The 27,292-nt window shown below is 49.7% G+C and overlaps 1 protein-coding gene across 1 annotated transcript in view; it reads left to right on the top strand.

The window, feature by feature from the left end:
- Positions 1–15,015, top strand: part of PADI3 (peptidyl arginine deiminase 3) — a 29,837-nt gene extending 14,822 nt beyond the window's left edge. The window contains exons 5-16 of the mRNA XM_039842090.1: positions 7–124; positions 431–556; positions 1,861–2,039; positions 2,253–2,356; positions 2,455–2,566; positions 4,270–4,377; positions 5,485–5,636; positions 6,932–7,076; positions 7,185–7,287; positions 9,938–10,017; positions 11,403–11,528; positions 13,264–15,015. Of these exons, the coding sequence (XP_039698024.1) occupies positions 7–124; positions 431–556; positions 1,861–2,039; positions 2,253–2,356; positions 2,455–2,566; positions 4,270–4,377; positions 5,485–5,636; positions 6,932–7,076; positions 7,185–7,287; positions 9,938–10,017; positions 11,403–11,528; positions 13,264–13,497 (1,587 nt within the window). The 3' untranslated portion in view covers positions 13,498–15,015. The remainder of the gene's footprint in view (positions 1–6; positions 125–430; positions 557–1,860; positions 2,040–2,252; positions 2,357–2,454; positions 2,567–4,269; positions 4,378–5,484; positions 5,637–6,931; positions 7,077–7,184; positions 7,288–9,937; positions 10,018–11,402; positions 11,529–13,263) is intronic.
- The last annotated feature ends 12,277 nt before the right edge of the window (positions 15,016–27,292 follow it).

Below are 27,292 nucleotides of genomic sequence, written 5' to 3'. Positions count from 1 at the left end.
TGGCAGCGCCAGTGGGTCTGGGGGCCCAGGGGGTATGGAGCCATCCTGCTGGTGAACTGTGACAGGGACGATCCGGCCTGTGATGACCGGGACAACTGTGACCAGCGTGTGCGCTGTCTGCAAGGTGAGGGAAGACGGGGTAGCCCATGTCCCTGGTGTCCAGGGTCACCATTCAGGTACCCTGCAGGGACTCTGACCCACAGGGGTGACTCTGTAGGCAGAGCTCAGGGCCACAGTTCCAGCTCCTGGACACACCTCGAGTTACTCAAAACTTGGCTCGGACTGGCAGCTGCCCCTCCCAACATCCTCATTGCCATCTCTGGAAAGGAGCTGACTCACCTCTCTCTCCCTGTGGAGCAGAGGATGCTAACGTTATTTGAGCACCTACTGTGTGCCAGGCCCTTTCCTAAGTTTCTGTCTGGCTCCATAGACCTGGAAGACATGTCCGTCATGGTTCTGCGGACTCAGGGTCCCGCTGCCCTCTTCGATGACCACAGACTCGTCCTCCACACCTCCAGCTATGATGCCAAGAGGGCACGGGTCTTCCATGCCTGTGGTGAGTTCATGCCCACCCCTCCATCCCCCACCCCACTGCCAAGGGGCCCGGTTCCCCACCTTGGGCAGGTGGGCATGCCCAGCTCAGGCTCTGGGGCTGCCTTAGGGACCAGAGCAAGAAGAGTCAGATGCTCCGGGACTGGTCGGCTGGCATCTCCAGCACAGCCGTGGCTTGAGCTTGTTTCAGTAGATGAATGAATTTTTAAAATACATTTTAAGTATGTTTAGAAATTTTTATTATCAAAAATTTTAAACATACACGGAAGTAGAGAGAACAATGTAACAAACCCCCAGAGGTCAACCACTTGGATTCAACAGCTACCCCTTTGCCTCGTTCCGTTCGCTGAAATATTTTTGAGCCAGTCCCAGGCACCACGGATACTGTCCCTACAAAATTCAGTGTGCATCTCCCTAAAGAGGAAAAAAAAAAAAATACCTATCGATTGCTTCACATAGCCACAACGCCATTATCACAAGCACAAGCAAGAATATAAAATACCTTCAAAAAAATAAATGTATACGAGCGATAAGATGCTCATTTTTCAAAGGATCGAACGATATAGAAGCATATAGAGTAAAAACTGAGAGTCCTCTGTCCCTCCCCTTGAATCTTCCTCTTAAAATGTGTTCTCTGTTAACAGCTTGGTATGTGTTCTTCCCAACTTTTTTCTATACACACTAAATGAGTGTGTGTGTGTGTGTGGGTGTGTGTGGGTGTGGTGTGCACACATTCTGCTTTCCAACCTGTTTCCTTCACTGAGTTACCGATCCGACACAGCTTTCTGCGTATTTATTTAGTTCTGTTTCATTCTTTTCCACATTTGCATAGTATTGCGAAGTGTGGAGGTCTGTAACTTGTGCAGCATATGGTTGTTTGCGGTGTTTTGATTTTACAGTGTAGGTTTCTTGGGGGCAGGGACCTTGCTTAGAGGCTGGATCCTGAGTCCAGAGCTGTGCCTCCCAGGTACCTAGTAGGTGCTCAGTAAATATTTGTTCAATGAGCGTGTAAACAACCAGCGAACACCCTCGTATTCGTATTTTGTTGGAAAGATACCTAGAAGTGGCATTGGTGGTTAGGGGCAGACATTGCTTTGTTAGGGGCTGCCACCTTGTCCTCCCCACTGCCTCCCTCCCGCGGCTGTGCCCACACTGGGTATTAAGCATCTTTCTTCCTTTGCCGGTGGGAGGTGAGAGGCAGGAATCCTTCGGCCTGCATTTTTGGGCGAGGTCACAAAGCTCTCCTGCATCCCTCACGCTCACCAGCTCCACCGGGGAGTCACAACTGCCCCTTCCATCCCCTCCCAGGTCCCGAGGACTCGTGCGAGGCCTACAGACACGCGCTGGGCCAAGACAAGATGTCCTACGAGGTGCCCCGCTCCCACGGGGATGAGGAGCGCTTCTTTGTGGAGGGCCTCTCCTTCCCTGATGCTGGCTTCACGGGGCTCATCTCCTTCCACGTCACCCTGTTGGATGACTCCAATGAGGTAGGGGGTGGCCAGGCAGAGAGGGTGGCGAAAGGGCTCCATGCCCGGGAGAGACAGGCACCACCGGTGAGAGAGACCCCAGGCTTCTCGACCAGCCCGCTGTTTCCTCTCTAGAAACTAAGGGATAAAGTGGTTTGTCAGGGTCACTGGGTCCTTGACTCACCCAGGCGTCTGGATTCTGAGTGCCCTGTCCCCACCGCTCCTCTCCTGCAGGATTTCTCCGAGTCTCCGATCTTCACCGACACCGTGGTGTTTCGCGTGGCGCCCTGGATCATGACACCCAGCACCCTGCCGCCCCTGGAGGTGTACGTGTGCCGGTGAGTCTGGGGGCACTGGGGGTGCTTCTGACCCTGGTGATCCCTCTGGCCTCAGGCCCGTCCCCATCCTGAGCCGCTCTCCCCGGGCGTGTCCGCAGTGTGAAGAACAACATGTGTTTTGTGGATGCAGTGGCGGAGCTGGCCAGGAAGGCCGGCTGCAAGCTGACCATCTGCCCACAGGCTGAGAACCGCAATGACCGCTGGATCCAGGTACCACGGCCGTTCGGCAGTACCCAGCCGGGGGAGCCCGGAGGTGCTGCTGGAGACATTCAGGAAGACCTGGTGCTGCGATAATCCTCCCCCGGGAATTGCTCTTTCTAATTGTAGACCTAGAGCTTGCCCACCCTCTCCAGAACTTTCTGAAGACCCAGGTACACACTGACACTGCATTCAACACCTATTCATCCCAGGATCTGGGCTCGGCACTGGGATGGGCACATGCTCCCTGCCTCAGCAGCCTGGACCAGTGGTTCTCAACAGAACATGATTTTGTCCCCCAAGAGACATTTGGAAGTCTCTGGAGACGTTTTTGCTTGTCACACCGAGAGCGGTGGTGTTCATGGTTTTCAGTGGTTAGAGGCCAGGGATGCTGCTAACATTTGACTGCGCATAGGACGGTCCCCACAACAAAGAATTATCTGGTCCCTAATGTCGATAGTGCTGAGGCCGAGAAGCCCTGATGTGGTGAATTATTGTGATAAAAATCCCCACTCTTAACAATCTAAGATGTAGCGGGGGTACCACTGAAGTCCTAGCTGGGTTTGGAGGAGGATGATGGTATCACTTCTGTCTGAGGGATCAGTGAAGACATCCAGGAGGAAGGGCATCTAAGCAGGACCAGATTTGGCAAATGGGTGGATAATGATTTTAGCCCTTTAGCAAGCGCTTACCGCAGGCCGCGTGCCATTACCAGAGTGTCACTCCATCTTCTTGACAACTTCCTGTTATTACCCACCCGAGGAGCTCTCAGCCAGGCAAATCCTATGGGCCAAAGAGCTGATAAGGGCCATACTGGGACTCAGTAGCTGGTGGTTCTGGCAAAGGGCTGGAGGTGGGAGGCATAAGAAAGAATGTCATGTGCTGTCTTTGGCCAAGGCCAAGGTTCTGTGAAGAGCAATAATCGAGGTGGGAGGCCTTGAATGCCAGGCTAAGGAGCTTTCGCAGCTGGAAGTCATCCAATTAGGCGGTTCAGGGCAAGACCCTGGAGTGAGACGACCTGAGTTCGGATCCTGCTGTGCTGCTGATTAGATGTGTGCCCGTGGACAAATAACTAGACCTCTCTGTTCCTCATTTTCCTCATCTGTAACATGAGGTAATAATAATAATGGTGCCTCCGCATAGGCATGAGCGTTAAGGGAGTTAATATTTGTAAAGGGCAGGGCCAGGCACATAATAGTAAGCTTCTCACTGGGTGTGTAGCTTGTCAATGCTGGGCCATCTTTACCTCCAGGACAAGAAAGGTCAGAATTAACCTGGACATGTTTATGGGTCTGAGGAGAAGGCAGATCTGTACCTGCTCAGGTCCCTTTAGCTCTGTCCAGCCATCAGCACTTGATGACCACACGTAGAAGCCACACGTAGAGGTGCTAGCTGATGCCCAGCAGCCTGCCTGTCCAACTCAGGTGACCCTGCGTCCTTCCCTGTGTCTGCTCCTTCCTGATCCAGCCTGGGGACATGCCCAAGGTTACACCCCTGTTCTCGTTCATTCCTAGCCTGTCTTACTGTGTGACGCTAGGCAACTGCACACCCCTCTTCCAGCCAGCAGCCATCACGACCCCTGCCCTCTTCATCCCAAAGGGCAAAGTTCCCTGAGACAGAGAACTCCTGAGACTAGTCCTCCCTGAAGCGCTCAGTGCCAAGCAAGCTGGAGAAGTTGTTGACTGTCCACAGCTGGGCATCTCTCTCATTTGCAGGATGAGATGGAGCTGGGCTATGTCCAGGCACCACACAAGACCTTCCCTGTGGTCTTTGACTCCCCAAGGAACGGAGAACTGCAGGACTTCCCCTACAAAAGGATACTGGTGAGTGGCCCAGGCCACACAGCCCAGCCCTGAGGGCCACACTGGGGGTGTGGCGTACAGAGGGTAGCACTGTGAACATGCTCTTTGGGGACAGAAGTAGGTAAAATATAGGAGATACCCACTTGAATTTAAATTTCGGATAAGCAAAGAGTGTCTTTTAGGTATAAGTACGATGTCCCAACCATTGCATGGGACATGCTGATATTAAAATATAAGTGTCGTTTTGCTGAAATTCAAAGTTAACTGGGCATCCTGTGTTTTTATTTACTAAATCTGGCGGCCCAGATGGGGAAGCAGGACAGTATAGCTGTTAAGAACACATGCTCTGGAGTCAGAACAACCCAGCTCTGTCACTCATGTGCTGTGTGACCTTGCATGAGTTACTTCCTCTCTCTGAGCCTCAGTTTCCTCATTAGTAAAAATGATATTATAGCCCTGGCCTCAGGTGTTTGTGAGGCTTCTCTATGCCTACACCAAGGGAGCACCCAGCACAGTTAGCTGGTATTATTATTGATAATAAAATAAAGAAGGTGTCTCGATGAACCCCCATGAAGAGAGAAGGGAGACTCTCTTGATGCCTTAGAGAATGGAAGAAAGGCGTCCAACTGACCACTGGATCACACGGATGGTAGGGGCCCTCATCTCTTAAGTTCCTTCTAAGAGGTGCCCCGGGAGTCCTCCCCTTTTCCAGATTTGAGAGCCTGAGGCTTGAGAGCCATCACCAGCCTCTGCCCTTCGGCCGGACTTGGCAGAAAGGTGGAACAGAGAGTAAGGGGGCGGCCATGGCCTTGGTCTCTGAGTCTAATGGGGAGTGCAGGAGCAACCAGGGCCCTCTGTGCTACCTCCCTGTGGCCACGGGGAATAACATGTTCTAATATGTCACCAGGGTCAGAGGGCCTGTGTGTTTCTCAACCTGGGTCCCTGCATGCAAGAATTATTGAATAGGCCAGATCCCTGCCTTGGCTCAGTATTTCCATCTGAAGAATGGGCGGCCTTTCCTGCCCCCTCTTTAAGGAGCTCAGAGCACAGCAAGTCCATTCGAGCTCTTCCTGGTGAGCAGCCTCCCCCGACCCTGCTCCACCAGCCTGACTCAGTTTCTCCTACCAGGGTCCAGATTTTGGCTATGTGACTCGGGAACCCCAAGGCAGTTCTGTGTGTGGCTTGGACTCCTTCGGGAACCTGGAGGTCAGCCCCCCAGTGGTGGCCAACGGTAGAGAGTATCCCCTGGGGAGGATCCTCATTGGAGGCAACTTGCCTGGGTGAGAGGAGCAGGGAGAGGCGATCCTGGGTGGAGGCTGAGGGTGGGGATGGCGACGCGGCTGGGGAGTGGCGAGGGGCCATCCCACTCCTCAAAGAGAACCAGAAGGAAGGAGAGCTGAAGTCGTAGTCACGGATGGGGTGGTGGCGGGGGTGGTAGGCGGTCCGCCAGACACTGTCCACACTTCCCTCAGGGAATTTGAGGAGGCTAGAGCGAGCAGAGTCCTAAGAGGTCATTCGGTCCCACTCTTTCAGCTTACAAGTTGGCTCAGAGAAAGTGAGTGACCTGGAAAGTCACATAATGTGCAAAGTTATGACTAGACTTAGGTCTTCTGATTCAGAAAATAAATAATAAGTCTTGCTGTCAATTAATAGTTACAGAAGAAAAAGCTTTAAGTCTCAACAGTACTGGGAGAAATTTCATGTAAGTTAAAGCTTGTTCATACTATGAGGTAAATGACTAATATCAGATCTTTTCTTAAGAGCAGGAGAAGGGAAGTATAGGACATGAAAAGTGAGATGACAGTAACATACACAAATACAGAGTAATAGATTGTCTTATTCATCACGTGACACCTGGAAACTGATGGAAAAGAAAAGAAATTATATGGTAATGTTATCTGCTGTGAAATCGACCAAGAAATAGAGCCAACCAAATTCAGCAAAACAGTTAAAACAGACTTGGTATCAAATAACTGATGAATCAAGAATCTTTGGAGAGACTAACTGCTCTCAAACACATGATCCAACAGAAAGAGGAAGTTTGGGCTAAGCCATTAGATCTTTCCACAGAAGGCAAAAAAGAATGGGGTTTAAATTCATGACCATAAAATGCTAGGGTTAGGAGGCCCCTCAAGGGTGGCCTTGTCCATCTCTCTCCCGGCTGATGTGCAGGCAGGTGAGGCTGCAGCCAGAGAAATGTAAGATAAACTCAAGGAAGAGCCACCTGGCCACGAGGGGTGGATATAGAGGTGAAATCAGTCTCTTGGAGAATGTGAGGATAGGGTCTGAGGGAGGTTCTGAGAATTTACCTAGATGGCGAGACCTGGGGGTGGGGTGGGGTGGGGTCACTGACTCGTATGATTGACCTGTCCCACATCTGCCTCATTGAGAACTCACCTTGAGTGGACTTTTAAAATCTATCCATTTATTATCTTTCCTGCTTACAAAAGCAATGCATGGGTTGTTGCTTTCGTTGTTTTGGTAGATGTTGCAGAAATCTCGAACTCTTATTATTCCATTTCTGCATAGATTTTTGGAGTTAAGTAACTTTTAAAAAAAATCCCTTGAGCTGCAGGTCAAGTGGCCGCCGAGTCACCCAGGTGGTGCGGGACTTCCTTCACGCGCAGAGGGTGCAGCCCCCTGTGGAGCTGTTTGTGGACTGGTTGGCCGTGGGCCACGTGGATGAGTTTCTGAGCTTCGTTCCTGCCCCCGATGGGAAGGTAAGGACTTAGGTGACACGACTGTCCCTGGCATCTGGATCAGGGGATGGGCTCCAGGGAGCCATGCTGAGGCCAGGGAGTTCAGCCGAGTCCGCTCTCTCCACACAGGGCTTCCGGATGCTCCTGGCCAGTCCTGGTGCCTGCTTCAAGCTCTTCCAGGAAAAGCGGAAGTGGGGCCATGGCAGAGCCCTCCTGTTTGAAGGGCTTGTTGGTGGGTACCAGTGCTGTGTCCCTCATCACAGCTTTCCAACCCTCCTCACCTAAAGCAAGGCACATCATGGCTTGAGAGAGGGATGGCAAATTTTAAAGAAGGGCTGTCCCCCCAAAATGCAGGCGACTTCACTCCTGCCTCTGCGTGCCTTGCTCCACCAGCCACCATTGCCCATGGCTGGGGAAGAGCTGGCAGGGAGCACTGTGGTGGACGAGGAGCTTGGGCCGGGCATGGACAGAGTGGAGGCATGGCCAGTGTCACGGGCATGCGACCAACGGAATCACACAGGCCCCTTTGCTCAGGAGGGCCCTTTGTTTGGAGTTTAATGCTCCATAGTCATTGCCTTGAAATTCTTAATAATTTGCGCTTTGTGGGTGAATCTGATTGATCAATGGAGCATCTATTGGAGGCTTGGAGCCTGGGTTCATGAAAGGCCCCATGAACAGTCCTGCCCCCGGCCGCCTCCTGGGGTTGACTTCCCTTTGCTCACTCCCCCTTCCCCTGGAGTCCTAGACCCAGGCTCCCTGTCTCTGCTGCAGCCCTCCACCTCCAGCTGGAACCTGGGTGTGGAGAGGGTTGGGCCCACCTGCCCCTAAGCATCTCGGGGCAGGACCTAGCATCAGTCAGTCATCCCTGTCTTGGGCTGGCAGTGCCATGGGGCACATGGTGGGCAATTTGGTAGGGTTAAGCCTCTCGCATACCCCTGATCTGGGTATCTGGCACATCCCAGTGCAGAGGCTACAATACCCTTGTTGATCACCCATTTGCCATCGCTTGGGGTGGCCGGCCTGTGGGAAGGGGAAAGGTCCGGCAGCTGGTGGCGGGCTGTGCTCATGCGCCAAGTCCCAGCGGGAGCTCCTGTCACTGTTAGGGTCTACAGCTCATGCCACAGGGAGCTCAACATCAAATAACAAGTAAATAAACACCATGACAGGGCAAGAGAAAGAAAAAGCTTATATTTTAGTACCTTTAATGGTGCTTCTTTCTTGCTGGGAAGCTTGCTGGTGGGGGCTGGGGTAGGTGGGTGTGCTTGCTGGGGTGGCTCTCAAATCCCATCCCTACCAAGACTGCATGAAGCCTGGAGGACCCTTCCTCTCTGACAGGGACCTGGGGAGGGGGGTCTCAGGGTAGAGACCCTTTGCATGCAGGATGGTAGATTTCCTTGGCCTTATGAGAGGTAAATAATTCCCTGGACCAAACCTATCGCGAGAGGAAAAACTTGTGCAGAACTTAGAAGCCCCGCGTGTCTCTTCCCATGCCCCTTTCTCTCTGTTCGCTACCTTCACCCTTCTCCCAACACGAACCGTAGGTCCCCAGCCTCCTCCAACCCCAGTGCTCCCAGAGGGACTGACCAGCCTCCTCTGAGCCCAGATCAGGCCTTAAAAATCCTCACATCCAAATTTTATGTACTGGGCAGGGGAAAGCCCTCCTCATCTTTCCTGGAAGTACCAGGTTTATAGTGAATGAGGCCCAGGAAGAGTCTGAACAGTTTTTTCAACTGCCCAGCTGGAAAGGAAAGTGGGAGACACTCACAATTTTCAGGCCACACAGAGCCACCAAGCTGTTCTGGTGAGCTGACACCCAGGGCAGTGACCAGGGAGGCCCAGTGCACTTCAGTAGTCACCTACTGTGTGCCTGGCCCCAGGCTCTGTGCTCCATGCCCCTCATCTCATTTGACCTCATTAGGGCCTGGGAGGAACACTGTCACCCACTTTATACCCAAGAATGAGGGGAAGTTGCTGGCCCAGAGGCCTCAGCAAGAGTGCAGTGGAGCTGGCACTAGACCCCAGCTGTCTGACCCCAGCTGGGATGGAGAAGATGCTCAGCCTGCAGATGGGCAGCTGGGTCTGGAGAGCTGTCTCTTTTCCTTTGGTCAAAGCCTGAGGCCCTTTGTGAGCACTGGGCTTGGGTTTGATCATAAGCCCCTATTCCCTAGCTGGAAGTCCTCGGTCAAGTCTTTTATCTCTCTGAGCCTCAATTTCTTCATGTATAAAGTAGATATAATAATGCAACCCAAACTTGTGGGGTTGCAGTGAGGGTTAAATGGGGTACTGAACACAGAGCACTGAACTCAGGGTCTGCATGTGGTAAGAGCTGAATAAATGACGGCTGTGAAGACTGTGGGCTGTTTGCTTTAACCTCCCTTCCCTGTCTAGCCCTGTCTCCAGAGACACCCCATCAAGCAGACAGGAAGCTAGGTCTCTGGGGAGCTCCATGCTTCACCTCTTGGAGGGCAGGGACAGGGTCCAATGGTGTCCACCAGGGCTGGCACTGGTGGGCAGGTGGGTGGCCCAGCCCTGACACCGCTAGGCAAAAGAAGAGGGATCATCACCCAATGCCCTTGGGGGAGAGGGTGGGTAAAATGCCAATAAAAGAAACGAACAGTTCCAAGGAATTCAAATAAAGGTCTAAAGTTCATAGCACCGTGGCCCCCTGCCCCTCCCATTCTTCACACACCTAGACTTGTGTAGTGACCAAGCTGAGATCTGCTGGGTGGTGCCTACCAATGCCCCAAGGCCAGAGAGCTGCTGACTCAGCAACACCAGTAGCTATGAACTTGGCCTCTGCCTGGCTGCTTCCCAGAGCAGGTGGCCCTCAGTGCTGGTGCTGTTCCTGCCCCTCCCTTTACGTCTCTCTATCTCCTTCACAGGTAATGTGCGGGTCAACACCATCTCCATCAACCAGGTCCTCTCCAATGAAAACCTCATCAACTATAATAAGTTTGTGCAGGTACAAGGGCCATGGGCTGTGAGTAGAAGGTGGGCGTGGCTGGGGACAGAGATGGGAAAAGGAAGCCTGAGGCTCATGGCTCATGAAAGCTCAGGCTAGAACAGGCCCAGACACAAGAGCTCTAACCCCCTCCTTTGACCCAAGAGAAATGAAGGGTAAGCCATGTGTACGTGAGGAAGACAAGCATTCCAGGCAGAGAGAAAGCATAAATGATGGCCCTGAGGTAGAACAATGGGGCTTGGAGTGTATGAGGATGAGCCAGGAGGCCAATGGGGTCACGCGAGGCCTTGTAGGGCATTGGTAGGATATTGGATGTGCCTCTGAGTGAGATTGGAGGCCACTGAGGGGTTTGAGCTGAGGAGAAACCTAATCTGACTTTGGCTTTGAAAGAATCTCTCGGCTGCTGTGTTGACACTATGTCATTATATCATGGCAGAGGTTAGGGAGTAGTGACAGTAGGTCTCAGCAGGAAATATATGGCACCTCAAGCTGAATAACTGTAGAAAAGTTTAATCAAGGGAATATTTACAAAGGCACCGGAAGCATTTGAGGAAATCAACAAGGTTGTGCAGTCTCCTCAGGCCAGGAAGAGGGGAGCTGTCACCACCCCTAGGCCCGAAGGAATTAGGGAAGGGAGTTCGTACTGGAACCTGGAGAAGTCGCTGTGAAAAGAGGGATTTGAAATGGGAGCTGTGACCTTTACGGCCAATCCACAGTCATCTGGCAGGGAGGGAGCTGGAGGAACAAATACCCACTGAATTCTCTTACCAGCCCCCCACTTCCTGCCAATGCTCCTGTTGGCTGAACCCAATCAGAAACAAGTGGATGTGGGAGACCAGATTTCCAAGGATTGGTCTCCGGGGACACAGAGCAGAGGAGGTGTAGCGTGTGTCTGGCAGGGCAAACAATCTCCAGCACAGGCTCCTACAAGCAGCAAATGCCGAGAGGGGGTTAAACACACAAGGATCGGGGACAATGCCTGTACCGGGGAAGAGGGAGGGAGGTGGAGGAGATGGCCGACCCTGAGTGAAGACGGAGGGCCGGCTGGGAGATGGAAACTGGGGAGTTCTCAGTGCTAGATGGTGGGTAAATTGTGAAACTGAAGGCGATCCCCTAGGGAGTGAAGGATCTAGAGGAGAAAAGCGGGTCAAGCATAGAACACTCTGGAACACTCTCATTCAGAGCCCAGCTAGTGGGATAGGACCGTGAGGAGCGGGACACGGGACAAATGTATTTTGACAAAAGGACAGAAAGATAAGGTTTGCGTGGGGATTTGATCCATGGGTAGCTGTGCAGCCCACCTCTCCGTAACCAGACATGACCCCTTGGGGCCCCCAACACACATCGTTAGGGTCTCCCCAAATCTACCTCTCCCCCACCCCCAGAGCTGCATCGACTGGAACCGGGAGGTGCTGAAGCGGGAGCTGGGCCTGACTGAGCAGGACATCGTGGACATCCCCCAGCTCTTCAAAACTGAGAAGAGAAAGGCGGTGGCCTTCTTCCCCGACTTGGTGAGGCCACCATCTGTGACTTAAGATTTCATCGAATTAGCCTTCAAGCCTCTCCTACCCAGAAGGGCAAGGTGCTTGGTCACTGCCACGTTTAGGACTGTGTTGGCTGGTGGGGTGACAGAGAGAATCAGGAGTCCCATGGGGTCAGCAGTAAGGCCTCTAGTTGGTTGACTGTTATGGTCACTATGGATGCACATTGGCTAAGTCCCTTGCTCATGGGCCATCAGAGAAGAAGCCGTCCCTCCTCCCAGGGACCCACTTGATATTTACGGAGTGAACCGATGGTTATGTGAGGTCGTGCATTTAAAACATGCAGCATCAGCTCGGGGCTCAGATGGGTGTTCTGCTCCCTTTCTTCAGGCTTTGTTATTCATCCATCCCTCATGTATTAGGATACCCTGTAGGAGATACAGAGATGGCGAAGCCTGCTCCTTGCTCTCAAGGAGCTTCCCATCTAATCTGGAGAGGGAGAAACTCTTCCCCTCTCCAAGCACCTGCCCCCAAAATCTATTTTGTATAATAAAGTGATGCGGCCGTTTCAAGGTGGATCAAAGCCTAAGAGGCAGAACTGGAGATCCAAGAGGGCTTCTTGGAAGAAGTAGCCTTTGAGTAAGCCCCAAGAGTCTTGCCTCTGGTGCTTTTAAAACTTGAACTTGCTTCTGGAACACCTGGACCACTGGGGCCCCACCCAAGGGGTTTGATTCAGTAGGTCTGAGGTAGGGCCTGAAACACTGCTACCTTTCTAACCAGCACCCAGGTGACAATGATGCTGCTATCAGAGGACCACATTTTGAGTAGCACTGCTGGAGATCACCCAGCTCCCCTCCCCACTTCCAGTCCCTCCCCATCATCCAGAGGAACTCAGCTCACCCATCCTCTGAGCCTTGCAGGAAGCCCGTCCACACCACCATTGCTTCATTCCCGTCCATCTTTCCTTCCCTCTTCTAGCTAACCTTTCGCCCTCCTCGATTTCCCCACCGGCAAAGCCTCTCATCACTCCCCTTCCTTCCTGCATGTTTAAGGCTGCCCTGCAATCATGTATGTGCCCCCAGAAGCTTGTGCATGGGTTCAGATTCCTGTGTTTGCAAGAAACATGGAGGGCCCCCCAAACCAGCTTCAGCCAGAGATGGAGATTTAACATAAGGGTGCTATGGAAGCTGAGGGCTACAGAGGGGGCTTCAGGAGGGCCTGTAACTGTCTCTTGTTTCTATGTCTATCTTTTTATTCATTTCCTCCCTCTTCCCTCCTCCCCCCGCAACTCCAGCTTGGCTTCTTTTGCTTCTCTATCCCTGGGGACAGACAAATATGAATATGGCCACATGTTATTGATACATAAATGGGCAGAGATTGACTCGATTCTTCTGCCATATCAGCCTCAAATACCCAAGAGAGAGAATCTGATTGGTCCATCTCGGGTCAGATGTCTACCCTCGTCCACTCAGCTACAGCCTAGGAGATTGGGATTCTGGAGCACAAACATGGCAATCACCACAATCCACCAATAAGGAGGGCAGTCACCAGAGAGATACGTTATTGTGAGCTCTGTGGAAGCTCCCATGGGAATGCACAGCTGGCTAGAGTTCTTACTAACCCAAGTTCCTGCATGAAAGGGCGAGTAGCTATTTTCAAGGCTGCCTAAGAGACAAACCCATTTCCTACCAGGTATAGTAAAGGTGTTGGGGTGGGAGCCGATGATAAAGTGCTGCCCCTGACCTGGCATCCCGCTTCTTTGCAGGTGAACATGCTGGTGCTGGGGAAGTACCTGGGCATCCCCAAGCCCTTCGGGCCCATCATCAACGGCCGCTGCTGCCTGGAGGAGAAGGTGCGGTCGCTGCTGGAGCCGCTGGGCCTGCACTGCACCTTCATCGACGACTTCACTCCATACCACATGCTGCACGGGGAGGTGCACTGTGGCACCAACGTGCGCCGCCAGCCCTTCCCCTTCAAGTGGTGGCACATGGTGCCCTGAGCCTGTCCCACCCACCATCTTCTCCTCCTGGGGCGAGACATTGGCCCAGGTGCTGGAGACTAAGACAGGCCCCTGAATGATAAGTGTCGAGGGACCCCCAAGCTTCCAGATGGAATGCTGAGGGTGACCTGTCCCTCTCAGAAGCCTTTTTCCTAGAAGTGTTCATTCCTCACCTGCAACCCATATGGTTCTCAGGCTTGATTCCTCTTGGCCTGCCAAGAAGGAGGACCTCATTTCTTGTGGCCTCTCATGTAGATCAACATGACTCATGGGGACTCCTCCAAACATCCCCATCTCAAATCCTCCATTTGGGGCCAAATTCACTTTGGGGTCTAGCGACATCCATGCATCTCATCTGCCCTTTTGGCCTGTGTATCCTAAAGGAGGAAGGACCCATGATGCTGCTTTGGTCTGATTGCCTCTCGCTCTGCACGGAAGGAGCTGGGGGTCCACTTAGCTCAAGGTGGGAGCATCATTCCAACTGCCAAGCTCCTGACCTGATCTTGAACTCTCTACCCTGCCCAGTGCCGGAATGAGCTTTCAACATGGTAGGTGCTTCTCAGTGCATGTTGGAGAAACGATAGTTGTCCCTTAGCCTTATAAATTCTCCATTATCTGATGTTCAGAAGTCCGGCTTTGTCTACAGACCTCTTGGAATGTCTTGGAGATAGAAGTATCTGGGAAATTCCTGGAGATTGGGAAGACGGTGGGTGCAAGGGTGAAGACATCCTTCATAATGCGTAGGGAGCTTTGCTGGCCCTCGGGGCCTCTCTCTGAGGGAAGGGAAACTCCCGGCAGGATTGGTCTTAGGCTTTCTGTTGACCTCTGGTCAGTGTTTCCATATCCTGCTATGCCTCAGGAGTGGGGGTGCCTACAGGGGCCAGATTCCCCCTAGACAGCTTACAATAGGACAGTTCTGGGAATGAACCACTCGGAGTGAGGGGGGATGGGGAAGAGGTGGGTGGTTTTCTTCAGGTATGTGTCAGTTACATACGTGTTCTGTATGGATCCCATTGTGTTTCCATCCTGGCTAATAAATCTATAGAAACACAAATGATTTGAGTCTAATTTTGGCCCTTCTTTGGGATTAGAACACAATAGCGAGAACAGAAGAGTTTCTTGCAGCTGAAACATTTGTTTGCCTGGCCCTTGAAGAATGTGAGGTTGACAAGCCCATGTTTTAGTAAGACTGTGAGTTTGTTCCATCTTGGCCACAGGGCAAGTTAGGGCTGGTATGGATAGTTGTGGTGATACAGACATGTAAATGCAAGGCCAGGGGTCAAATGCCAGGCTGCCAGGATCAAGTGGGGGTGGCAGGGCGAGAGTCTGGGCTGTGGCCAGAAGTTTGCATTGTGAGTGTAGCAATGGGGGAAGCCGATACGTGTGGAGCATAGGAAGGCCTGCCACATGCCCTTAGCAGCAACCTCCTTCCTGCCCATGGGGAGGCCTGTGGCCCCATAAGAGGCCAGGCAGGCTTGCTACAGAGCCCCAGGAAGTTACTCTCTCTGCTCGTCGCCCTTCCAACCCCACCCCCATTCTCTCCGGTGGCATAAGACAGAAACACACTCAGGCTGGCCCAGGACCGCGTTGCTTCCGGGCGGTTAGAGAAGATGCTACGGGCGTTTCCTCAGGAGACAACTTTCTCACCACGGTTTTCTTAGATTCTCTGGAATAGACTCCCGATGCCCCTCACGTGGCCAGATTTGATCAGAATAAGGTCACCTCCAGGGGAAGCTGAACAAATGAAAATGCTAAGAAAATCCAATTTTTGAAAGAGCTTGGGGTGGGGAATGTGACTGTTTGAAGGCAAGTGCTTGAAGTTGGGAGAACTGGGGTGAGCTTTCAAGCATGCTTGTCCTACTCCCAGATACCCTCAGCCTGGCCATCGGGCTCTGGGTAGACCCAGCGGAAAGCCCTGGAAACTTCTCGCTTCTCCACTTTGTCTCCTGTGCTTTAGGTTTCTGTGGATGAGACAACTGGGGAGCCCCAGGAACCTAACCCAATGCAGAGAGGAAGCAAAAGAAGTCCTCTTTGGGGCCCCTGAAAATGGCATTTTCATGTTCACACAGCGAAATATATAGCTAGGGTATTAGTTTCCTACTGCTGCTGTAACAAATTACCACAAACTTAGTGGCTTAAAACAACCCAAATTTATTACCTTACAGTTCCGGAGGTCAGAAATCTGAAATGGGTCTCACTGGGCCCCAGTCGAGGCGTCAGAAGGGCTGGGCTCCTTCCGAAGGCTGAGGGGGGAATCTATTCTCTTGCCTTCTCCAGCTCCTAGAGGCGGCCTGCATTCTGTGGCTTGTAATCTCTTCCTACATCTTCAAAGCCAGCAGAGTAGCATCTTTGACTATTTCTCTGACTTTCCTGCCTCCTCTTTCCCTTATAAGGAACCTCGAGGTTACATTGAGCCCCCCTGGACAAGCCAGGATACTCTACCATCTCTGGGTCAACTGAATCACAACCTAATCCTGTCTATGACCTTGATTCCCCTTGTAGTATAAGGTCACAGGTTCTGGAGATTAGGACATGGACATCTTTGGAGGGTCATTATTCTGCTTACCAAAGCCAGCTAGGCCCCGACTCAGCTTTCTGGCCTCCGTGAGCTGGACCACACAGGCGCCCTCTGAAATCCAGCTTGGCTGCTTGACAAGTGTCATGGAGTCAGCAGAAAGAAGATGCTACCAATGTGCCAATGCCGAGCTGATCGAGAAGGGAAGGTGTCAGTGGTGAGACACCCCATTGGAGGAAGGCACGAGGGGCCGACATGAGAACTGAACAGCAGACACCAACTTCACTGCGGGGAGCAAAGTTCCATTGCTGGGAGCGCTCTTTTGCTTCTGCTCTTCTGCTCCCCTTCCTGTGCTCCCCTTCTGCTCCCCAGGGGACCGCATGGCTCCAGACCTATCAGAGTATAAAAGTGGCATTCAGCCACACATGCGTGATACAATAAGCTGAGTTATGTCTACATGTTTTAGGCGCAGGCGCCCTACTACCCTAGCGTCACATTCTAAATCCAGGGGCCTATTCCTAGCTGCGAGCTTGGATCACAGCCAGGCCTGGGACCCACACGATGGACCCTCCTTCCATGGCTGGCACTCAGTCCTGGACACTCAGGGACGCTGTGCTGAGATCTAGGACCCCGTGGGTACAGGCTGGTGTCTCCTAAAAACATTGGGGACTGCCTCATCAAGCCTGAAGGTCGGAGTCATCTCCACTGGCCACTGGCTCCCCAGACAGCTACCTGTGCTGCACTGCCTGGTCCCTTCCAGGGCCTGGGTCTCAGGCCTGGAAATCCCCAAAGAAAGAGACCAGGATGGGGCCTGGGTTCTCGTGGGGGAACTCCCTCTTCCCCCAACACACTATGGTTCCTCCAACACAGAGGTCAGCCTCGACTCTGGGAAGGTCAAGGTGAGGGTCTTGAGAGAGCCTGATGGCTACTGGGCTGCTGGTTATATCCCAGCAAAGCCTTGTTCACATCCTCCGTTCAGTCCTCATTCATTCACTCAAAAAATCTTCAAGGCGTATCTACTGTTTACCAGGCAAAATCTCTGCACTCAGGAGTCTACATCTAGGCAGATAGCCAGCGAAGAAACATAAATAACTAAAAATTATGAAAGTGTCATGAAGTGGAGAAAGTGAGGGGCAGGGAATAAAGGAGATGGGGACCTGCTTTTAACAGGATGATAACCCTCACTTCTGAGAGAAGTAACATTTGGGCTAAGACTGTAGGATGACACTGAGCTGTGAGCAAGCAGGGGAACAAGAGTCCAGGCATTGGGAACTGCCGTGTGAAGACCCAGAGGTAGGAGAGGGCTCGTAGCTGAGGCAGGACATAAAGAAGACCTGGGGGTGGGCAGGGTAGGGTAGAGCGTGCCCAGGAGCTCCGTACGTACACCACAGCCTCTGGGCAAAGCAATACGGCATAATGGAAAGGCCATGTGCCTGGGAGTGGGACGATCCAGTGCTAAACTGGCGCTTCTCAGCTGTGCACTTAGCCTCTCTGAGTCTCCGTTTTCTCCTCTGCAAAATGGGCGTCATAATTGTATCGCCTCAGAGCTTGCATGGGATTTAAGTGAGGTGCTTAGTAGCACAGTGCCTGGTACGTAGTAGGTGATCAATAAACAAGGATTGTTGTTATGTAACATCTCCCAAACCCTCCTCAAGCCACTGCTCTTTAGATAAACTCCCGATTCCTGCATTCTAATAAGGACCAAAGACTCTTTGAGATGCAGAGGTCAGCTTTGAGAGGGAGGGAAGGGAAGGATGCTCTGGCAGCTCTCGGATCGTTTCTTGCTGGTCTCGGCCGCCTGAGACAGACCCAGGAGGAGGCTCAAGTCCAGACAGGAAGCGAGGGCCTGTCTTTCTTAGGATTTACAGCTCTGGATGGCACTGGGCCTGCCTGACTCACACTTTATTCAGAATTAGGAATAAGTAACTGCAGGGCCTTGGCGGGAGGTTGCCCAACTCTGTGGTCTCCTGAACTTTGGCCGGCAGCCCAAGGGGCAGGAGTGTCAGGCTAGCGCAGCTGGGGCAGCTGGGGCTCCAGGGGAAGATGGCAGGAAAGGAATTCTGGATGACCGCACAGTCAGAGAAAACTGTCATTTCCTACAAAGTCAGTGTCATCCACATCTGCTGCAGTGCGATGATGGTGGGTATGAGCCATATACCAGACATGTGCCGGGCATGTGCCGAACACTTTATGCACATGATCTCATTTGCTTTTCAAAACAGGCTAACAGGTAGTTATCATTATTACCGTCATTTTATAGATAAGGAAACCGAGGCACAAAGAAATGAAGAAACTTGCCAGGGTCATGGAGCTGTGAAGTGGGGAGACAGGTTTGAGCTTAGACAGGTGACCTCCAGAGCTGGGGTTCTTAACCATCCACTCCAGTGGTTCTCAACTCTCTTACATGTTAGCATCACCTAGAAAAACGATCAGGCTTTTAAAAACTATCAGGGCAAGAACCAGGGCCGGAAGGGACACACATCACTTCTGCTTACAGTCCAGCTGTAAGCAGTGGCCGAGTGTGGGTGCAAGGGACTCTGGGAAATGTGGTCCTTGGCTGGGCAGCCACCTCCCAGAGTCCAGTCCACATTATAGACAAGGGTGAAGGCTGACCACCAGCCACCTCAAACCCAGAGGAGAAAGAGATCAGGCCAGAAAAAAGATCTCTTTCACCAAGGAGGCGTCCCAGGCCCCAGCCTTTAGTTTTCAGCTCAGGTTGCATTTCTATTCATTTATGTTGTCCCACCCTCAGAGATTCAGACTCAGCCTTCTCGTAACTGTGGTCACACAGCGCCGGGCCCAACCCCTATGGGTTCCTCTCTGTCTGCTCCTTGCCCCACTCCCAAGCCCACTTGGGTTGCGGTTTTGGGTGTTGCCCACTGACTGAGAACCATGATAAATAGAGTTTCCTGGACAGAGATTAGTGAATCGAGAGTTTCTTCAATGGGTACAGACAACAAGGCCCTCCTAAAGGGCCTGGCGGCTGGTGAAGGTACGCAGTCGAGTGTCTCTCTCTGTCTCTCTCACGTCCCTGTTTGTGGCAATGAAGCAACTGGTGAGCCAACACGGAAGTAGGTTGAGGTCCATCTGCCAACTTAGACCTACCTGTTGTTCATGACTAGGAGCTCTACAGATGGAGAAAGGAACCAGGAGCCAACCCTCAAGCACACTTTCATTTAATTCATTAGTTGTTCACTGAGCACATACCATGTACCCAGGCAATCAACGGTGAAGGCTGTGGCATAGTTCAGAGCATGGGCTCTGGGACCACGCTGCTGGGGTGTGCTTCTGGCTTTCTCACTTGCCAGCTGTGTGACCTTGGGCAGGTTACTTAACCTCCCTGAACTTTACTTTCCTCCCTGGTAAAATGGGGATACTACTAGTACCTGTTTCAGGGTAGTGCTGGGAGCTGTGTAATAGGCTGTCCGGGTAGGTGCTCGGCACAGTGCCTGGCACCCAGTAAACTGCAGCTACATGATGAAGGAAGACGTAACTTGAAGTAACTTGCCCTAAGAAGCTACAAGACAGATGTACTTGGCTCTGAAGCCTCGATTTTCTATGCTGCCTCATAAGGAGTCTCTTACCCACTTTTCCTGATGATAAACTTTTTTTTTTAAATTAAAGTTTCTTATGGACTTCTTAAGAAGTTTGGCTACAGCAAAGCCTTGATTGACACAGCAGGTACCAGCACTTTCTGTCACTGGGAGGAGGGCTGTGGTGTCTCCCATTCGTCCACCACAATGTGCCAGAGACCGCTACTCCCCTATGACTTGAAGCTCAAACAAGCAGCAGGCAAATTTTCACTAGGCCCAGGGTAGGAGATGAGCTAGGCTCCCAGTTGCCTCAAGTTCATCATCCCAGTTCTGGGAACCAGACCTTGGTCTCCTGGTTCCCAGCATTTTCTTGTGAGGTTGGTGGCGAGGATTTGAGATGGCTCCTGATAGAATGTCAGAGGGCAGGAGTCGCCCTTGAAATTCTTGGAAAGGAATGCACACTTGGAAAACCCAGGGTGAGCATCGTCACTGTGGGCGCTCCACAGATGCGTCTGTTATAAGCCAGCAGATGAAAAGAAACTGCCACTAAGACTCTCTCTGAAAATGCTTTCTTTGAAGAGTTCAAGACCGACATTAAAGTTAGTTCCATAGTTTCTTCTTTGAACCCTCCTTGGGTCTTTAAATGAGTCTCAGTATCCTGAGAAACTGCATCTTGGTGTTAATTATCTTAATCTGAAACATCTCAATCACAGGAATTATAGCCATGCCAGGCAATTCCCAGGGCTCTGGCAAGCAGGGACCTGAGCAGGGCTGGGCAGGGCATTATTCAGAAATGAGTTTTATGTGAGTAACCTACCCAAGAGGGTACTGGACAGCCAGCTCAGTCTTTATATTTACTTTTTTTTTTTCTTAATTCCCCCTGACACATTCCTCAAGGGATTTGAGGCTACTTATAATAAGAAAACAGTCAGCAAGCTAATGATTTAAAAATAGAGAGAAATAAAGACAGTGAAGCAGGAAAAATCTAGGAAATATAGGCTGGGAAAAAGGACAAACATACATGCCACAAGAAGCAAACTAGTGAATGTACTTTAGGGCAGAACTAGGACCTGAGCTTCCCAGCAGCCCATGCAAAGAAGGGAAACAGAGTCAGCCATCTAATTCTCATTATCAGAAGGAAAGTAGCACGCAGCATGCCAAATGATTCCCACTACATGTGGGCCTTTATAAGAGGACATGGAGTGGTCAGTGTCCTTAACCACCTTGCAGCAGCAAATTTGATGAGAGATTTTCTGGGGCCGAGCCTCCACTCACTCATCTGTAAAATGCGAATGATGCTTACCTTTCTGAACGGGTTGAGGACCAGACCGGTGCCTGGCAGACAGCAAGCACCCCCAAAAACGTTCATTTCTTTACTTTCTTTCCATTCTGCCCCCGCAGCATTAGTGTCTTAGTTGTCCTCTCCAAGGCAGCTATTTGATTCTCATACCTATTTTATATGAGCACAATTATTCCTACTGCATGTCCAGCTCAGTGGTAGATTTTGGGGTCACAGCAGTGAATGAGCAGATGGAGACCCTGCCTTTAGGAAGCTCACAGGATTGGTAGAGAGGCAAAGCTGGCAAACAGACATTGGCAACGTGGCATGATGAGTACAATTATAAGGACATAATAATAACAACTACGATCGCTTCCATTTTTCCACTCCTGTATCTGAGCTAGGTATGGTCCTTGTCAAGAACAGCGTGGGAAAGGAAACGTATAGACACAGCAAGGAGCCCATAAATACAAAATTTCTAAACAAAACTCTTAGCAAACTAAATTCAAAAAAGATACAATACCTGATTACACAATATCAGATCAAATTAAATTGATCCATAGGAATGAAAGTTCACCTTAAACAGTTGATAAAATTTCCATTTATGACTTTTAAAACTCAAGCTGAAAAGAGAAAGGAAATTCTTTCCCCTGATGAAGGATATCTATGACAGTGGTTCTCAAAGTGTGGTCTCCAGACTGGCAGCATCTGCCCTGCCGGGGAATTTGTCTGAAATAAAAGCCCTCAGGCCTCACCCAGACCTACTGAATCATGAACTCCGGGTGTGGGGAGAAGCAGGGAGGCGGCGATCTGTGCTTTAATAAGCCCTCCGGGTAACTCTGGTGCTGCTGGGGTTTGAGAACCACTGATTTACAAGAAACCCGTGTCAAAAATCAGACTTAATGATGGAAAGTTGAAACTCTCCTTCCAGTGTCAAAGCAATACAAAACTGTCACTGTCATCGCTTCTAGTCGGCATCGAACAGGAAGTTCATGAGTAGAGTGAGGCAGGAGAAAGAAATGAAAGTTTTAAGGATTGGAAAGAAATGGTATATACATAGGCAATCCAAAAGAATCAACAAGCTGTACGAATTCATAAAAGGTTTAGCGAGGCCATCACTATAAAACCAATATACAGAAATCGATTGCCTTTCTACATACCAACAGCAAATAGAAAATTTTAAACATTAAATAGGCCACTTACAGTAGCCATAAGAAAATAGATAAACACAAAATCAAAGAGCAAAAAAAAAGATGCACAGAATCTTCGAGGAATATGCTGTGTGACTATACTGAAAAAGATCAGGGAGGATCTAAATTAATGGAGAGAGACCACGTTCATAGATTGAAAGCTTGATACTGAAAGGATGTCAATTCTCCCCAAGACCTACGAATTCATAAAAACTCAGAATCTCTGTAGGGCTGTGTGTGTGTAACTTGCAAGCTGATTCTTAAATCTGTATAGAGATGTTAAGAGCCAAGAACAGCTAAGTCGCTCTTGAAGATAAAAACATGAACAAACTTGCTCTATTATAAAGCCGTAGTAGCTAAGACAATGTAGAGCTTCTGCAGAGACAGATGAATAGGCCAGTGACACAGAACAGTGGGCCAGATATTTCATTACTGCACGGAGTTGTTCCTAAACCCTATATACTGGTCTGTCACCATTTACATGCATTACATGCATTACATGCATTATTTTCTCCTCATTTGTGGCTTATCTTTCTACTCGCTGAAACTCTTTTAATAAATACAAGTTCTTAATTTTAAGACAGTTAAGTTTATCATTTCTATATTATTCTGTTCTTTGTAGACCAATATCCAGGATATATAAACAATGCCTATCATTTAATAAAAATAAGAAAAAGAAGAAGAGAAACACTCCCATAGAAAAAGAGAATAAAACTGTGAATAGGCCTTTCATGAAATAGGAAACGCAGATTTCCAATAAACAGATGAAAAGATATTCAACCTCGTTAGTAATCAGGGAAAGTCAGATGTAAACCACAATGGTATACATCTGATACGTGTTCATCATTATGCAAAAATAAATAAAATATAAATAAAATAATAATATATATAAATAAGTATAGTATAAATAAAATAAATGCTCACCAGATAGGCAAAAATAAACACAAAAGTAGAACTGTCAGCAAGAATATGGAACAACTAGACCTCTAATAAATTGTTGATGGGGACGAAACTGGTACAGGTACTTTGAAAAATAGTTTATTACCCAGTAAATTGAAAATGCCTATATCCTATGCCAGAAATTGGACTCTTAGGTATAGTTACCCTTTGGATCTGTGAGGGATTGGTTCTAGGGCCCCTGTGAACACTAAAATCCAAGGACGCTCAAGTCTCATCTATAAAACGGTGAAGTATTTGCATAAAACCAATGTATATCCACCAGTATATTTTAAATCATCTCTAGATTATATGTAATACCTAATGCAGTGTAAATGCTATGTAAATAGTTGTATTGTTTAGGGAATAATGGACAAGAAAAAACGTCTGTACATGTTCATTACAGACACAACCATCGTAGGCCTAACTACATAACACACATCAGCAACAATGTAACATTTTTTCTGAATATTTTCTATCCAAGGTTAGTTGAATTCCCAGATGCAAGACCCGTGGATACAGAGGGTCAACTGTATATACCTAATGAAACTCTGGCACCTGTACCTCCAAATACATGAATATTCATAGCATCATTAGTCTAATTATCCCCAAACTGGAAACAACGCACATTACCAGTAGGACCAATGATGAAATTGTTGTATATTCATATGATGGAATATTAGAGAGCAATGAAGATGACCCATTCATGGCACACACATCAACACGGGTGAATTTCATAAGCACAATGTTGAGTGAAGAATCAAGTCACAAAGGAATACAGTGAGCTTCCATTTATATAAAGCTCCAAAGCAGGCAAAACTAAACGATAAAGTAAAACCCATAAAGAAAACCAAGGGGATGATGATAGCAAAAGTTCATATGATCATTAGTTCAGGCAGTGGGGTCATATAGTGAGGGTGGTGTCCCCAAAGAGCTTCCAAGGTACTAAAGACTTTCTATTTCTTAACCTGGGTGGTGTTTACACGGCGTTCACTTTAATATTATTCCTTAAAATGATCATATGATTACACACTTCTCTGTGTGCATGATATGTTTTGCGGTTTGAAGAAATGCACACAGACGTGAAAACGACCGTGGAATGCACACGCGAGTGGATCGACCTCATCGACAGGGCTCACACCGGCCAGAACAAGAGGAGACCCCAGCTTCTAGTGGGCAGATGGCAGAGGATTTGCCAAGCCTGGGGAGGGCTGCCGAGGATGGGCTGCCAGCAGGCCAGCTGCTCTGGAGCCCCAAAGCTCAGGGAGGAGCATGGTGCCCACACACTGATGACCAGACCACACCAAGCCTCTGGAAGAGTCCCTGAGTGTGTGTGGGTAGAGAGCTTTATGTGTCAATAAAAACTTGACTATCTCCTGTTGGAGGAGGGTGGGTGGGTGTGGAGGAAAGAGACAGGAAGAGTCACTGGTGGTAGAGGTGTTAAACCAGTGTCTCCAGGTGAGCTCCAGGGTTCACGAACCTATCAAACTGCGTAGAACGCTCCATGTGCATTTTTCAGGGGAAAAGCGTCTCCAGTTGTCTTCTGTCCCTGGACGGGGTGGGTATGCCCCTCTCCTCCTGGAGCAGGTGGTGTCATTTCCGCAACTCCCTCTCGTCAGTTCACAAAGACCGGGTCTGAGTCCTGCGCCTGTACCTGCGCTCTGCCCGAGGTGTTTTCTGGCCACCAGAGCCCGATGACCAAAGTGCCAGGGAACTAATGGAGCAGCCCTTAGCCAGTGGCAAAGGGCATGGGCGTATAGACGACCCAGCTCCCCCTAAGCTGGCTCTAGGGCTTGGGCTCCACAATGCTCCCCAGCGCTCCCCCGGTGGGCTAAGCATCAGTCACCCACAAGTGGTAACCATGGTGACCAGCTCACTAACACACCCTCGCTGGCTTCTTCCCCGCCCTGCCTCGCTTTCCCACTCCCTCCAGGAGGTGTATCGTGCACCTCCCAAATAAACTACACCCCTTTAAATCCTTTTCTCAGAGTCTTCTTCTGTGGGGACCCAAACTAGGAAGCCCCCAGACGATGAAGAATGCTCGCAGAGAGTCAGGAAAGGAAACTCGTTTTGATTCTGATCAATTTGCCCATGACCTTAGACCAGTTACAGCTTCTCTGAGCCTCAGTTTCCCCATCTGCAAAGACAGGAAAGCTAAGGGTATCTCTATTGCTTCCTTTAAATGCTCGAAAGGGGTAAGCAACCCCTCGAGAGTTAAGAACACGGGTTGTAAACTGCATATTCTGTGATGGTTGATTTTATGTGTCAAGTAGGCTAAGCCATGGTACTCAGACATTTGGTCAAACACCAGCCAGTGTGGATGTTGCTGTGAAGGTATTTTTTAGATGAGGTTAACATTTAAATCAGTTGATTCTAAGTAAAGCTGATAACCCTCCATACTGTGGGTGGGTCTCATCCAATCAGCTGAAGGCCTTAAGAGACATAAGACTATGTCCTCCAGGGGAGAGGGAATTCCTCAGCAGACTGGTCGCCTTCAGCCTCAAGCTGTAACATCAGCTCTCTCCTGGTCTCTAGCCTGCCTGCCCTGCAGACTTCGGATTCACCAGCCTCTACAGTCATGTGAGCCCATTCCTTAAAAATCTCTCTCTGCATATATATAGGAACATATATTTATATATTCTTGGAGAGAGAGTTAAGTCCTATTGATTCTGTTTCTTTGACCATTATGTCATGTTCCTCGAAGGCAAGGACACTTCTGTCTTCTGTGTTCCTAATACTTGGCACAATGCCCGGCTCAGAGCGGTGCTCAGCAGATGCCTGTTGAATGAATCTAAATCAGAAGACCAGAGAGTCTGGGTCTTTTATCTCTGGCTCACCAACTGGCCAGTAAAGCCTGTGGTTAAGGCTTTGCGATCTGCTCAAATTCTGACTGGGTTCAAATTCTGACTTCTTTTACTACTGGTTGTGTGATCTTGTTCTAGTTATTCAACTTCTCTGAGCCTCAGTTTCCTCGCCTACAAAATGAGCTTAATAATCCCTTCCTTGCAGGGTCGACGTGAGGATCCCGTGAAGTGACGCGTGTCAACAGCTTGGCCTGGAGCCTGCCCAGAGCTCAGCGCCTCGTAGTCAAGGTTATTGGAGGGAAACTCAGACAACAGGGTCATGACATTCCTTGCACAAAGGTACTAAAGGAAACAGAACGTCCCAGAAAAATCGAGGCCCGGATTCCTTAAGACCTGAGAAGAGGGCCTGGCACCCAGTGAGCACTCAGTAAGTTGAGAGAAGGGATGGTACACAAATAGAATGTTGTGGCCAGCTGAGGCCCTGGCCAGTGAGAAGCCAGATGAGAGCACTAAAGTGTGAGGGCATGTGGCGGTCCCATACTTCCTCGTCCTCCATTGTGGCTTCTGGACCCTGGACTTTACAGGGCCAAGGGGCATGTTCACGCTAAACCCACAGGGCCCTTGAGTGACAGCTGAAGACGCCTGGGCAACCCTCCCTAGTAACGAGGGATGCACAGTGAGGGCTGGAGCACCAGGAAGAAGAGTGCTAGAAATGCCATTCTCCGACCCCTCACGCTCTGCCAGCGCCTCGGCTTCACCTGGCTGGGTGTGACTCTATTGAGCAAACAAATCCTGGAAAAGGTCATCACTTAAGTCTAGCTGAGGAGAATGTGGGGCGTCACTATTATTTTAAACCAGTGCTAGGTTTAAGTTTGTATGGCAGTGTTATTTTAACCTAGCTCCAGGATCAAGCTTCAAGTTGCTGCTAGAGAGGTGCAAAATGACAGTTGACCAGGAAAAGGAAAGTGCTGAATTTGCGAGGTGTCAAATTGCCTGCAAGGACTCCAGATCCTGGCTCTGGACCTTGCCCTCCCTAACATCTCTCCTGATCAAAATTGCCCCCAAACAATAATAACATCAGCAACTAGATGGTAAACATCAGGAACATTTATTGATCTCATTGGGAACTAAACACAAAATACCACTATCAAAATAGCAGAAGCTAAAACAAGTTGCTGGGAAGGCCAGGGTGAAATGAGCAGTCTTGCAAATTGCTGATATAGATGTCAGTTGGTAATCCTTTGGAAAGCAGTTTCAAATATTAGAAATTCTACCTCTAGCAAATTAACAAGGAAGTAACCCCATGCAGAGACAAATGTTCAGTTGGGATTCATAATGGCAAAAAAAAAAAAAAAAAAAAGGTGGGGGTAGGGCATCATAAAATATAAAAATATAAAATATAAAAACATGGGAATAGGTAGGAAAATCATGATATCTCCATTTGATGCTATAGATGAAATCTGCAAGGTCTTTATGATCGTGTGACAAATACCTTTCATGTTAAGCAAAAAAATCTGCTACGAAAGGAAGTGATCTGT

The sequence above is a fragment of the Pteropus medius genome, unplaced genomic scaffold (assembly GCF_902729225.1).
Source record: "Pteropus medius unplaced genomic scaffold, Ma_sr-lr_union100, whole genome shotgun sequence".
NCBI lineage: Eukaryota > Metazoa > Chordata > Mammalia > Chiroptera > Pteropodidae > Pteropus > Pteropus medius.
This window is presented reverse-complemented; position numbering and strand designations above follow the sequence as displayed.